Source organism: Cynocephalus volans, chromosome 14 (assembly GCF_027409185.1).
Source record: "Cynocephalus volans isolate mCynVol1 chromosome 14, mCynVol1.pri, whole genome shotgun sequence".
Taxonomy (NCBI): Eukaryota; Metazoa; Chordata; class Mammalia; order Dermoptera; family Cynocephalidae; genus Cynocephalus; species Cynocephalus volans.
The window spans coordinates 17,554,041-17,569,562 of record NC_084473.1 but is presented as its reverse complement, the minus strand read 5'-3'; the positions used below and the strand labels follow the sequence as shown (position 1 = coordinate 17,569,562).

Sequence of the window (15,522 nt, the reverse complement as noted above, 5' to 3'; positions counted from 1 at the left end):
CCTTTCAATCCACTTTCTGGAAATATCAAAGTCTGACAGGGTTTGTTGCTCTTTGTCCCTTCAGATGCACTCTGTTCTGCTGTTTGCTTGCTCCCACTTCCCGCACAGCAGAGCAGGAGGCACTTCAGAGCACAGGCTCTGGAGTCTGGCTCCCAGGGTTCGAAGCTCAACTCCATTATCCACTGTGTGAACTTAAGTAAGCCACTTCTCCCATAAGCCTCAGTTTCCTCATCTTCAAATGGGGACAGTAATAAACACTTGCTACTAGGGATGTTGGAAGGAATAAATAGTATATAGGTAAAGCACTCACCTAAGTAGCTTATTATTAGTATTATTGTGGCTGTGATTATTACTACTATTACTATATAAGTATTCTTCAGGTATTTCACTACTAATTAGGAAATCTTTAATAAAACAGCATCCCAAATTGTATTGCTATGCCTCAAAAATATATTTATGCTAACATCAAAAAGACATTTTGGAGGAAAAAAAGATTTTTTTTTTTCAAATGGGAGGGGATGACAGACATGGATGCAATAAGCCTCAAGATTTAAATGTGACTATAAATGCTGTTTAGTTATATCTATCTTAGAAGTCATAGAAACATTAAGAGGGGTGATGAGTCACAGAGTTGACTTCACCTGATAAGCTACAGGCAATGTCCTTCTTTCAATGGAATGCATCTACAAGCACAACAAGTTCAATAATAAATCCATTGTGGCTCTTTCATTCAAAAGACCTTAGGGGGAAAACCCTGTAGCCCACCTAACAGCATGAGTTACAATCACTGTACGTCTCCAAAATTAAGACTTCAGCCAAATTCTCTCCACATGGGATAGAACTGCTGTCACTGCTCTGAATATGAGTATGTGTGTCTTCTTTCATCAAGAGGGGTTTCTACATAAGATGCACACATTACCATCTCTACGGCTATTTGGAAATGCTGGCTCACATTATAGACGCTGTCATAGCTTTCTTCAATGATTTAAGTTTCATTCCTCTGGCCATAATGAATCACATTGGTGTGTTTGTACATTTCTCCCCTCATCCATTCACTGACTGTATCTCTGCCTGTGAGTGTGTAGGTTTACTCTACTCTACATAAATTTCAGGTGGTGAGAAGTAAAACTTATTACAAAATTCAAAATACGTACTGGAAATGTACCTGTCAGAGCACATGCTTCATTAATCTATGCCAACTTGAGTATATCCTAAACACCTACATGTTTAATCAATTTACACTGGACAGAGCAATTTAACCACGGACATGCTCTTCTATCTGACCAAAAGAACTAGCTGAATAAAAGAACTAGTGTATCTTTGGTTTATATGCAAAATTCAAAACATAAAGAAAGGACTCTTGATACTCCAAAAAGAGTACTTCCCTTCCAAACCAATTTTGAACACACTGAAATGCACGTACTCAACATAAAAACATACAATCAAGACATTCCCCATACTGAATTAGGAAGTTTATTAGGCTCCTAATTTCCATGTCTAGACATGAACATGGATTTACATGCATTGTCTCATTCTGTGGATCTTACATGCATGTAGTCTTCAGTCAGCTGGACCTTTGATTCTACTTATCAGTAATTTACAATTAGCTCAATGTGAGTAAATGACAGACACAGAATGATGCATAAGCCGTAGCAATAAATCCCACCCAATACCATTTATCTTTTTTTCCAAAACCATATCACAACTCTCTCTTGTAAAAAATAAATTTCAGAACAAGGCATTTAATTGATCTCACTGAGAAAAATAAAGACAATTCTATCATTTCAGAATTCAGCAAAGAATGTCCAACTATGGCTGAAAGGTACACCCTGAGAATTAAATGACTTTAACGAACCCATTGAGGTTTATAAAGCTGTGTTAACCTATTTTCGGGAAGGGACACAAGATCCAGGCACAGATGTCCCTGCTCATTTTTCTGTACAGTTCTCCAAAGATGCAGTGTTATAAATGTCCTCGTTGTCTTCAATGCTGGAAGCGTCTGTGGAGTTGGGGTCACTCACCACAATGCCTATGGAAGACAGACTGGTAATGAAGGTGTGCATCTGCTGGGCATAAATATCCCTAATGTTAAAGTAAGGTAGCTGAGGACACTTCTCTGGTGGATCCTCACTGCACTGGTCCACATCCACGTCCTTTTGCTTCTGGTAGTACTTGGAAAACTTGTTGAAGATGATGGTGATAGGAAGGGCCACCACCAAGATACCACAGATGATGCAGGAGCTGGCGATGAGCTTCCCAGCCAAGGTGACAGGGTGGGTGTCACCATAGCCCACAGTGGTCATGCTGATGGTGGCCCACCACCAGCAGATGGGGATGCTGGTGAGGCTGGACGTGTGCTCATCTTTCTCCACAGAGTAGATGAGCACAGAGAAGATGGAAATGCCCACAGATAGGAAGAGAAGCAGCAACCCTACTTCGTGGTAGCTGTGTCTCAGGGTGGCACCTAGAGACCGAAGTCCTACCGAGTGCCGGGCAAGCTTTAGAATCCGGAAAATCCGCATAAGCCGAAGGATCTGGACCACCTTGCCCATGTTCTCAATGTCCTCACTCTCTTCCTCCTTGGTGTCCACCGCCAACGTGGCATAGAAGGGAACGATGGAGACAAAGTCGATGATGTTCAGAGGGTTTTTCCAGAATTTCTTTTGGCAGGGAGCGGCAACCAGCCGGATGGCAAGCTCCCCGGTGAACCAGGCGATGCACGCGATCTCCACACCTTCCAGCACCGGGTCCTCCACCTCCCCATCCTCGTTCTGGAACTCCGACATGCTGTGGATGCACATGGCCACGATGGAGGCCAGCACCACACTCAGGGAGGAGATGGCGATCAGCTTGGCAGACAAGCAGTACCCTGGGTTTTCCATTCGAATCCAGATTTTCTTCCGGAGCTGACCAAACCGCAGCTTGTCAAACTTCTCCAGCTCTTTCTCAAACAGGGACGACTCTTCAAATGAGGAGTCAGTGCTCACCTCCTGGCTCTTCTGCTCCCAGTCCTTCTCGTGGGTCTCCTCCTTGCGCTCCTGGTAGCGATTGCTGCAGCACGAGTCGAGGAAGAGCTCGTTAATGCCCCAGTACTCGATCTCCTGGCAGAAGGAGAACACGCACAGCTCTTCCATGATATGCAGCTTCCCCGTGTAGTAAAAATTCAGCACATATCTGAACAAGGAGGGGTTCCGATCAAAGTAGTACTCTTTGTCAGCCACGCTGTAGTCATCGCACAGCTCCAGAATGGCCTCTTCGGAGTGGCAAGTTAGCAACTTCCCCAGTCTGGTGTGAGGGAACCGCAGGAGGGTGCTTTGGTCAACAGACTGCTTAAAGCCCCCCACATTCAAGTTGACAAGTTCCTCGTCTTGTCCAGGGTGATGGAAAAATTCACCAAACACCATGGTGGATACAGAAGGCAGGGCGCTGGCTGGGAAGGGCAACGAGGAAGATCAGGCCACACCTGGAAGGAGCATAAGATGGTATTAGCACTGTCCCGTCGTGCCTGGCCAAGCTTATTTTTAATCTGTCCTTTCCAGGAGGATGGGCTACATTAAAAGCAAAGCAGAAAATGCAATAAAAATGAATTACACATTTTGATGAGAAGAAAATCCACACACAACTGTTTTTCTCTTTTAAAAACTCGGGCTTATATAGATCCATTTTTTAGGAAAGAGAAAAGACAGTAGTATAATTTTTAATGAACCCTAATTCCTATTTCTGTGTTTATGAAGCATCCAAACTTTATCTCCCTCCTCTGTCCCCCCAAAAAACAATGCATTTTAGATCACTTACACAACACAAGCATTTCCTGAGTCTCGGCCACGAGGCCCTCCTTGTCTTGGAACGACGGGCTCAGATGTGCTAGGCTAGTTGCTGCCAGGCGTGCAGCTCACCCCTCCCTGTCCCCGGGGCTCTGCCATGCACCTGCAGAAACAGCTGTCTCCTCTGCTCTGTACTTCGACCTCAGCTCAGCTCCTGCACAGGTTCTGGGCCTCCCCTTATGCTCCAGCATTTTACTCCTCTAAGAGAAAGCCCTGTTCCCTATGTGTGGATGTAGACAGTCAAGAGGATATAATTATCTCCTCGTCCTTAAGTACCCTATATCTTAAAGATACCATTACACTTCATGGGATGGTGTTTCAGATACATCCACCTGGAAAGAAATTGACTTGAGAAAACCTTTCCACGCTAATTGCACTATCAGTTTCCTGGCACAATGCACTCCTCCCACCTCCTTCCTCCCCTCACAGACAGTCTCCCACACAGCCCTCATCCATGGTTATCTCTCCACAGACATCTACACTGGCCGAGCACATGGCCTGTTTCTAGTTCTGACACTAACCAGGATGTACCAGATCCATTTCTCAGAGAGAAAATAATAGATTTTGACCATCACCCAATACAATCATGTTTCCTCAGAGCAGATGGTACAAAGAAAAGAAGGGTAGGCAAGAGATGATCATATACGAGTTCCCACCAGGTACTGTTAGATGCATTGTTCACATTACATCATTAAATCCTTCCAACACCAAAAGGTAGGTGTACAGAAAAATGGATACTCAGAGAGGTTGAGTCCAAGATCACACATTAGGTAAATGGCAGAGCCAAGATTTAAACCCAGGTTGAATTAACTCCAAAGCCCATGTTCTCACCACCACATAGACACCCCCCCTCCCCCGTTTTCTCTCTTACTATAATCTAATAATCCAGTGTGGGAAGTGCTATACCAGAGGTGAGGCAAGCTTCTTTGGAATTATTAAGAAAAGAGCAGTGACCTCTGGCTGGAGAAGCTTCCTAGCAGAGGTTACATGCAGCTGGAATGTTGAAGGTTCAAGCATAGTTGACCAAACAGAAGGAAAAAGAACATTCCCAACTGAGGACACCACAGGGCGGGCAGGAGCCAGACTGTGAAGGGTCTTGTACATCAGCCTGAAGAATCTGGATTTTATCCGGTCAGCAAGACCACTAATGGGTCTTCTTCAAGTGGGCGAAGCTGCATTTGTGACTGTGACTTAGAAAGACTCCACTGACATCAGGGTGGAAGACTGCAGGGGACAGGCTGGGGCAGAGGAGGTGGGACTGCGACAGAACAGAGAGAGGAAGCGAGGATCTGTACACACACAGCAGAGACGTGGATGAAGAGGAAGTGACAGACTCAAGAGAACTTTAAAAAGTAGAATTGACAGCACCTGGTGAGTGATTGGAAAGAAGGGACAAGGAAGGAGAAAGGCTGCAGGAGGCTGTGTTTCTAGTCTGCATGAGTGGGCAGCCAATCACACCATTAGAGGAGGCAGAAAGGTCAGAAGGGAATTTTTTCCCCTCATGTTTATGGAAAGCCAAGGTTGTCAGCAAGACAAGAGACTTCTCCTCTGAAAGAGACACACCAGAGGTCACAGCCTTAAAGTACAGCCTAGTGCCATTTACTCCAGGGGAAATTCCATAGTCATAAAGAATACATGGGCACTTGCTCTCGAGACACGAACAGTAAATGTGCCCCAGGAAACCAGAGACCACAGTATGGCTTGATGCACCATTTAATAGACTTGCTGACCTCTTCAAAAGACTCGGTTGTTTTCCCCCTCTGCTTTTATTTTTAGTAAGAGATCTTCTTTGAAGGGCTTATGTCAGAGCTCCTGACTTCATCCAAACATTTATGAAACTTAGTTCTCTGAAAGCTGGCTCATGCTCATGGCAAGTATAGCAGTAAAATGTTCCGAGGAACAGTTTTAGCTAAACTGGCATTAAGACTTTAATGGAAGTTATTTTCTGGTGGATTATTTTTCATCCCTTTGGCTATCCTGGGAACATACAATGATATAGTCATTGGTTGTCTTCATGACACTACCTGCATATGTACATTATATGCATGCACACATATATGTGTGTACTCCATTTCCCAATCTCTCCTCAGTCACCTCTCTGAAGAACACTGTTATCAGACATAATATCAGTCTTCCTGCTCTGTCCTCCTAGCATTTTATTCACTCTGTGCTAGTGAAAGCCCATTATGAGGTCTATCCATTCCACAAAGTCTACTCATAAAAGAAACACACATCATAAAACAAGGGGTTTCTTGTTGTGGGGCTTTCAGAAGAGAGAACAAGGAAAGCATGTCTGTCTGGAACAGATCAAATGCTTCAACTCAGAGGGCAAGCTGAGATTCACCAAGTCACTGTGGCCAGAGTCACAGTGTTGGTTTCCTTGTCTGTGTCTGGCCCACAGCCAACTGAGGACAGGAAGGAGAGCCCACCTTTACAAACTGCAGTAAGCTTCCCTACATGCAGACGGTCCCTCGCCAATCACATACATTCTTTATACCATTTGCTCCTCCTGCTGCCCTGGGACTTAGCAGATGAGGAAGCAGGATCAGAAGAGATTAGTGGGCATCATACAGCTAGTAAGGGTTAGAGGCAGAGGCCCAAGCCAGGGATCCTCAGGCCAAGCTCCATACTCTCGACAGCATTCTGGCTCACATATGTAAAGTCACATAAAGAAAACCAGATACTGAACATCATTATTTCCAAGATCTTTCTAGTCAGACGAGATTTATTTAACAGTAATTCATTTACTTCTTTTAGAAAACATTTATGTATAAAAGGATATATGTGTGTGTGTGTGTGTGTGTGTGTATGTGTGTGTGTGTGTGTGTGTGTATGAACCATACACACACTAAATAAAAATATGGGTCAATTTCTCTATAAACCAGAAATGGGAAAAACTTTCCTAATTCTGACTCAAAATACAGAAAAAAATAACAAAAGAGAATAAATTTGATTACATAAAAGTAATTTTTCTGATATGGAAAAAAGATATCATAGTAGTTTAAAAACAGAATATGGGAAAAATGTTTGAAACCTATATCACAGATGAGATTAATATACCTAAAACATAAACATATAAAGAGCTTTAAAACAGAGGGAATAAAGAGTGACAGCATTATAGAAAAATGGACAAGAGACATGAACAGATAGTTCACAGAAAAAAAGGCAAATTGGACTAAAAACAGAGGAAAAATGCTCATCCTTATTCATAATAAGATAAATGCACATTAAAACTATACTGAAATATCACATCTAATCTGTCAAATTGGAAAAAAATCCAAACATTGGACTACATATTTTGTTGATGAGTTTATGGGAAGCCGTACTTTCCACATTGCAGTGGGAATGAAAAATGAATGGGATCTCTATGGAGGGGAATTTGCCAAAATCTAGCACGAATGCATAGGCAACCCTCTCCCAAAAATATGCAGTCAAGAAATGAAAACAGCTAAATAACTGGAAACAACCTAAATGTTCATCAATAGAGGACTGACTGCAAAAACTATGTTCTATCTCTCTATACATAAGCAATGGAGTGATTCTAAGACATATTAAAGTGGGAGGGAAAAAAGAAAATTAGAGAAAAACATATATAGCATGTTACAATTTATCCAATGGGGAGTCAGGACTATATACATACACACATATATGTACAAGTGTGTGTATACATATACATACATATGTGTGTGTGCACTTGCTTAATACAGAAAAAGAAACAGCGGAAGGCTAAGCCAAAGACCAATAAAATGCTTCCCTCTCTGGGGAGAAAGGGAACAGGGTATAGGAATCAATGTTGGAAGCTGGACTTGGGAAACACATAAATGTTTTACATAATTATGAAACAAAATTAAATAAACATATAAAAGGCAATCCCTAAAAATTAAACCTTGCTCTGTATCAAGGTGGTGGCTTAACCTCAAAGAGATGAATTATTTCAAGATATTTTAAAATGTAATAATTTGACCGTACATCCCTAGTGGTATATATTCTGAAACAAAAAAAAAATACAGAATCTTAAAATATTTTAAGTAATCATATTGGTATCGTTATTATAAAACTTTTATACACACACATAGGATAAAGCAAATTAATTATATTAATGTCATTAGGAATCCCCAAGATTTCGGGTGCCAAATAGAAAAATACGAATATAAAAATCAAAGAAATGAAATAAAAACCCATTAATCCTGAATCTTTATTGGAAATATTAGTATGAACTCATTTTTTTGTTTGGTGTTGTTAAAAGAAAATCTTATTTTTGAGCTCTGTCTACTAAAAAGTCTTGAAATAAATGAGTAGGTAGTGAAAACTGTGGTGCATCAGCTATATCTCCCCTTCAGAACTGAGGCACTCATCCTCACACCTGCTGAGAGCGTTAGTAGCTAATGGCTTTCAGCTAAGTCCCTTTTTGGGAATCACCATCAGCCAAACAGAGCTGCCTCGCCCAAGGTCACACTCCCTCCCCAGGCCACCCCACATCCAATGACTTGTCTATGAGGGGGATATAAAGATCCAGCACCCTTTTCTCAAGATGGGCAACCCAGCTCCATGGTTCCTGATAGGGTCAGCTGAGGTTTCTGTTGCAACCTCATCACAGTTTAACCCCTCTCTGCCCAATCCTACTTCTTTCACTTCCCTACAGGTATTAATGCCAAGGGAACTTCCCAACAAACTTCCTGCATGTAAATCTGTTTCAGTCTATCTTCCAGAGGATCCAAAAGAAGACACCAACTCAAGTTCAAAAACACAAACTCAAGTCTGAGTTTGCTCAAACTGAGACATCTAAATACAATTTCTCACTAAAAAGAAGCAGGAGTCCATGAAGAAATAGCCGATTCAAGGTCTGGGGCAAGAAATGTACACAATAAGCCTGGAATATCTTCTTATACCAGAAAACAATGAAGCTATTAAAGATGATGCAGAGTCAAAAGGACTCAGGGCCAGCTTCAGGAAATTCCCACTGGTCAGAGATGGAAAACTTTGTGCTCCAAAAAGAAAAGAAATAAAATCTGCAAGGTACTGAAACACATCACGAATGTTAAAATTTCTGGTTCATAGGGGCTGGACGGTTAGCTCAGTTGGTTAAAGTGCAGCCATGTAACACCAAGTTCAAGAGTCCAGATCCCTGTACCAGCCAGTCATCCCCCCAAAATCCCAGAACAAACAAACAAAAAACAGACAACATAAAATTTCTGGTTTATAGTAATATTTTTAAGAAAAAAAAAAAGAAATATATTGTTTGCTTTTGGAGGGTGCTAATGTACCAACTCATTATTCTGTAATGTGGAAAACAAAGAGAAAAATCAAACATTTATCCTGCATTCCTGCCTAAATTATATCTTAGAAAAATCATATAGTAGTTAATAATAGACATTTTTCTTTATAAAAATGTTTTCTTTATAAAAATATTACAATAATTCAAGAAATATAATAACAGAAATAATTAAAATGGTACACTAGAAAATATTAATTAAGATTTTAAAAACATAAACAGGTTGAAAGTAAAAGAATGAAAATAATTACTGAAAGAGCTTGAGTGGCTATACTAGTAACACACAAAATAAAATTTAATACAAAAATTATTGCTAGAGACAAAGGGCATTTTATAGTAATAAAAGGATCAATCCATCAAGACGGCATAAGAATTATAAATATATATGTATCTAACAATAGAGCCCCCACCCCCCAAAAAATACGTGATGCAAAAACTGACAGAACTGAAGGGGAAATAGACCATTCAAAAATAATAGTTGGAGGGCCGAGCCAGTGGCGCACTCGGGAGAGTGCAGCGCTGGGAGCGCAGCGACGCTCCCGCCGCGGGTTCGGATCCTATATGGGAATGGCCGGTGCGCTCACTGGTTGAGTGCCGGTCACGAAAAAGACAAAAAAAAAATAATAATAATAGTTGGAGATTTCAATACCTCACTTTCAATAATAAATAGAACAACTAGACAGAAAATCAACAGGAAAAAGAATACTTAAACATTATAAACCAAAATCTATCAGACACCTATAGAGAACTCTGCCCAGCAATGGTAGAATACACATTCTTCTCAAGTGCATATGGAAAATTCTCAAGTACAGACCATGCGAGGACATAAAGCAAACTTCAATAAATTTATAAGTATTGAAATAGTACAAGTATGTACACTAGCCAGAATGGAATGAAATTAGACATCAATAACAAAAGGAAAGTTGGGAAATTCAAATGTGTGTAAATTAAACAACACTCCTAAATAACTAATGGATTAAAGGAGAAATTACAAGGGAAAGTTAAAAATACTTTGAGTTGAATACACACAAAAATTCAACATTACAAAATTACACGGTTTACGGCTAAAGCAGTGGTTGGAAGAAAATACATAGCTGTATACATTATAATAAAAGAAAGATCTCAAATATATATAATAATCTAACTGTGACTTAAGAAACTAGAGAGGAGGAAACTAAAGCCAAAGTGAGATGAAGAAAGGAAATAATAAAGATTAAAATGGAAATAAATGATATAGAGAATAGGAATAAAAATAGAGAAAATCAAGAAAACCATAAGTTGGTTATTTAAAATGATAAAATTGACAAATCTTTAGCTAGAGTAACCATGAAAAAATTAGAGAAGATTCAAATTAGCAAAATCAGCAACACAAGAGGGGACATCACACTGACCTTACAGAAATGAAAAGAATTTATAAGAGAATACCATGAACAATTTTATGCCCACAAATTAGATAACTCAGATGGAGTAGACAAATCACTAGAAAGACACAACCTATGGAAACTGATTCAAGAAGAAAAAGAAAATCTGAATAAACCTTTAACAAGTAAAGATATTAAATCTGCAGTAGAAAAAACTCCCACATGGAAAGCTCAGGAAAAGACAGCTTCACTGATGAATTCTACCACACATTTAATGAAGAATTAACACCAATCTTTTCCAAACTCTTCTAAAAAATAATAGAAACAATTCTCAACTCATTCTAGAAAGCTAATGTTACCCTGAAACCAGAACTACAAAAAGACATCACAAGAAAACTATAGACCAATATCCCTATGAATACAGATGCAAAAATTCTCAACAAAAGACTAGCAAACCAAATTCAGCAAACTATAGAAAGGAGTACACACCATGACTAGAGGAATTTATCTAAGGAATACAAGATTGATTTAACACACGTAAATCAAGCAAAGTAACAAAATATACTCAGAGAATATAGGGAAAAAATAACATTATCATCCCAATAGATACAGAAAAAGCATTTGAAGAAATCCACCACCCTTTCATGACCAAAAAAAAAAAAAAAAACACTCAACAAACTAGGAATAGAAGGGAATTTCCCCAACTTGATAAAAGGCATCTGTGAAAAACCTACAGCTAAAAATGCTTAATGATGAAAGACTGGAAGCTTTTCTCCTAAGATCAAGAACAAAACATGATCTCTACTCTCACCACTTCTATTCAACATTGTACTAGAAGTTCTACTCAGGGAAATTAGGCAACTGAAAGAAATAAAATGTATCCAGATTGAAAAGAAAGAAGTTAAACTCTCTCTATCTGGAGATGACATAATTTTGTATACAGAAAAGTCTGGCAAATTTGCACATTTAAAAAACTAGAGCTAATAAATTCAGTAATGTTGCAGGATACAAGATTAATATACAAAAATCAATTGTATTTCTATACACTAGCAATGAGAAAAGATAAACATGAAATTAAGAAAACAATTAAATTTACAGTAGCATCAAAAAGAATAAAATATTTACAAATAAATTTAACAAAAGTGATGCAACCTTATACAATGAAAACTACAAAACATTGTTTAAAAAAATTAAAGAAGAAGTAAATAAATAGAAAGACATTCCATGTTCATGGATTGGAAAATTTACTGTTGTTAAAATGGCAATACTCCCCAAATTAATCTATAGATTCAATACAATCCCTATTGAACGCTAGCTGCCTTTTTTCAGAATTGACAATTTTATTCCAAAATTCATATGGAAATATAAGAGACCCAGAATAGCCAAAACAATCCTGAAAAAGAACAAAGTTGGAGTACTCATACTTCACAATTTCAAAATGTATAATAAAGCTAGAGTAATCACAAATGTGATAATGACATAGGATAGACAGGAAGATCAATGTAACAGAATTGAGAGTACAGAAATAACAGCATATCTACAGTCAATTGATTTTTTGACAAGGGTGCCAAAACAAATCAATGAAGGGAGGAATAGTCTTTTTAATAAATGGTATAGGGGCCGAGCCCGTGGCGCACTCGGGAGAGTGCGGTGCTGGAAGCGCGGCGACGCTCCCGCCGTGGGTTCGGATCCTATATAGGAATGGCCGGTGCACGCACTGGCTGAGTACTGGTCACGAAAAAGACATAAATAAATAAATAAATAAATAAATAAATAAATAAAACGGTATAGGGACAACTGAATAGCCACATGCAGAAGAATGAAATTGAATGTCTACCTCACACCATATACAAAAATTAACTTTAAATGGATCAAAGACCTAAATATAGGTGCTAAAACTATAAAACTCTTAGAAGAAAACACAGGTATAAATTTTAGTGACCTTGGATTAGGCAATGGCTTCTTAGATATAACATTAAAATCACAGTAAAATAAAAGGAAAAATAGATTCAATAACATCATCAAAATTAAAAATGTGCTTTGATGGATATTATCAAGTCAAAGGATAAGTATCAAAAGAATGAAAAGACAACCCACAAAATGGGAAAAAAATATTTGTGAATCATAAAACTGATAAGGGTCTGTTACCCAGAATAAATACGTCTTACAACTCAACAATAGAAAGTCAAATAACCTATTTAAAAATGGGCAATTGATCTTGAGAGACATTTCTGTGAAAATATACAAAGAGCCAAAAGGTACATGGAAAGATGCTCAACACCAATAGTCATTAGGGAAAAATGCAAACCAAAATCACAGTGAGATACCCCTTCCCACTACTACAATGGCTGTAGTCAAAAAGTAATAACAATACAAGTGTTATACAACAAGGCTGGCAAAGATGGAGAGAAATTGGAACCCTTCTTACTGGTGGTAATGTGAATTGATGCAGCCATTTTTTAAAGGTTTAGATCCATTCCTCAAAAAGTTAAACACAGAGTTATCATATAACCCAGCAATTCCACTCCTAGGTATATTCCCAAGAACTGAAAACAAATGTTCAAACAAAAACATGTACTTAATGTTCACAGCAGCATTATTCAAAATAGCCAAAATGGGAGATAACTCAAATTTCTACCAATTGATGAATGGATAAACACAACATAGTATATCCATACAATGGCATATTATTTGGCCATTAAAAGAAATGAAGTACTGATACATACCACAACATGGATCACATTTTAAAACATTCTGCTAATGAAAGAAGCCAGACTCCAAAAAGGACATATATATTGAATGACCCGATTTACATGAAATATCCAAAATAGATAAACCCATAGAGGCAGAAAGTAGATTAGACTACTGGGGGCTGGGGGCAAAGAAGATTGGGACTGCTAATGAGTATGGGTGTCTCTGGGGTGTGATAAAAATGTTCTGGAATTAGATTGTTTTATAGCCTTATAAATATACTAACAACCACTGAATCAAGCAATTTAATAGGTAGGTTTTATTATGTGAAGTATATCTCAATAATACTATCATATAAAAAAAAGGATTCCAGCTAATAAATGAAGAAGGAATGAAGGAATTACAATCTCACCATTTTGCAATTCATAATGAAATAATGTACATAGGCACATCAATTGCTGCTAAAACCTGGATAAAAAGCTGATGGGGAACTTCATAATATGCAGATCAGAACCCACTAACCAAGCTTAACGTAACAAAATAACTAGATTTTTTTTTTTTTTGGTCAGGGCAGTTCCACTTTATTAAATAAAGTGGAAAATAACTAGATTTTACTGAAATAAAATAGGTATTTCAGAGGAACAAATTCAATAACATCACAGAGATGTAATCAGCAAAATCCAGACTGTGGGAAACTGTACACTACAAATGTCAGAGATCAAATAAGAGACATATCAAACAGATCCAATGTATGGGCTTTGTATGGATCCTGATTCTAACAATCCAAATGTTTAAAATATATACATAGTGTTTGTGCATATATATATGTACATATGTATTTGTATATGTGTGTATATATATATTTTAAAAAATCAGAGGTATTTGAACACCAACTAGACACTTGATAATATAAAAGAATTATTGCTAATTTTTTGATGTCCTAATGGTATTGTAATTACATTCTGGAAAAAGAGTCCTTATCTTTTGTAAATATATACTAAAATATTTATGGATAAAATTATACAACATTTGTGATTCACTTTATAATAAAAAATGGGAAGGCAGGGGCACTGATCATACTAGATGGCCATGAGTTAATAATTGTCTCAGCTGGGAGACGGGTACACAGGAGTTTAATATATTATCTCTTTATTTTTGTACATGTTAAAATTCTCCCTTGAAAATGTTTTAAGAAAATTTTACTAAGCACCTTTTTTCAGTCCACGCACAGTGGTAAGTGATTTCATATACACTATCATTCACCCTTTTATTCCCAGCAACTGGTGCAGTACCTGGACACTAGCAGGCAATGAGTAAGTACAACTGAAAGAATGCATCATTTCCTTTAATTGTCCAACAACCCTAAGCAGTAGATCTTACACTCTCACATGGCAAAGAGGAAAACCCGAGGCTCAGAGTCTGGCTAACATTATTCAGCTTTCATGAGGCAGACTCCTCACTATGCCTCAAATAAGAATAACTATCTTGAAAAGGTGAGAGGAAGTAGAAACTGGCTGATGTTCTAATTTGCATATTTTGTCAGCCATTGTCATTGAAGAATGCCATACCCTTTTGTAGGGGTATTGGTTTTGGTGGGTCTCAAATCAGGCACATCTGTGGGTACAAAGGCATTTGGCCACAAAGTAGAAGAACCAGCTGCTATTTTCATTCTGTTCCTAAAGAAGAGCTTAGGCTCATTATATCAATTCTCCTGTCCACTATCAACCCATATCTCTCATGGTGAGAACACTGGATACAGTATGTGGCTACCTGGTGCCTCTAGGTGTTTGCAAGACTGAAAAGAAAGAAAAAGATGTCAAAACCCCAAGATATTCACTGGTAGCTTAAAAGAACAACTACTGTTGATGTGAAACTATTGATTCACTGCTCTCCAAGGGGTACCCTATTAAGCCTTTCCAAAGCCATTAACCTGTTACTCACCCCTTCATAGTCCACTTCCTGCTCTCTTTGCTTCATGCTCTCAAACTCACTTAAAAAAAATATTCTCAAAACTGTGTCTTTTCAGGGCTGACACATATATGTACACAAATGTGCATGGCTGTCTTTGATGCACTTTGCTCAGAAAAGTAACAAAGGTATAATAATACAAGCCAGTTTTTCTCATTGGACAGAACCACTTTTTAAATCAATTCCATAAAAGTAAATAAAAACCTAGATTCCTTTTTCTTTCCCATTTGTCCAAAAATGTACATTAGTCCTTTCATCAAAGAAAAAAATATAGGCTATTTTCAGCATTCATACTGCCATCTTTTTGGAACACTCTTCTGAGAATTTCATTTCAATCTATTAAACATAAAAGAAAAATCATTTAGGTTTTTAAAAAGTGTAGGTCATGCTAAATCCAATTTCTGGC

The 15,522-nt window shown here is 38.1% G+C and overlaps 1 protein-coding gene across 6 annotated transcripts in view; it reads right to left on the bottom strand.

The window, feature by feature from the left end:
- Nucleotides 1–1,457: 1,457 nt before the first annotated feature.
- Nucleotides 1,458–15,522, bottom strand: part of KCNS3 (potassium voltage-gated channel modifier subfamily S member 3) — a 39,191-nt gene continuing 25,126 nt past the window's right edge. For all 6 annotated transcript variants that reach the window (XM_063077587.1, XM_063077585.1, XM_063077589.1 and 3 more), the window contains one exon: nt 1,458–3,463. In XM_063077587.1, coding sequence (XP_062933657.1) covers nt 1,929–3,404 — 1,476 coding nt within the window. In that variant the 5' untranslated portion in view covers nt 3,405–3,463 and the 3' untranslated portion in view covers nt 1,458–1,928. The remainder of the gene's footprint in view (nt 3,464–15,522) is intronic.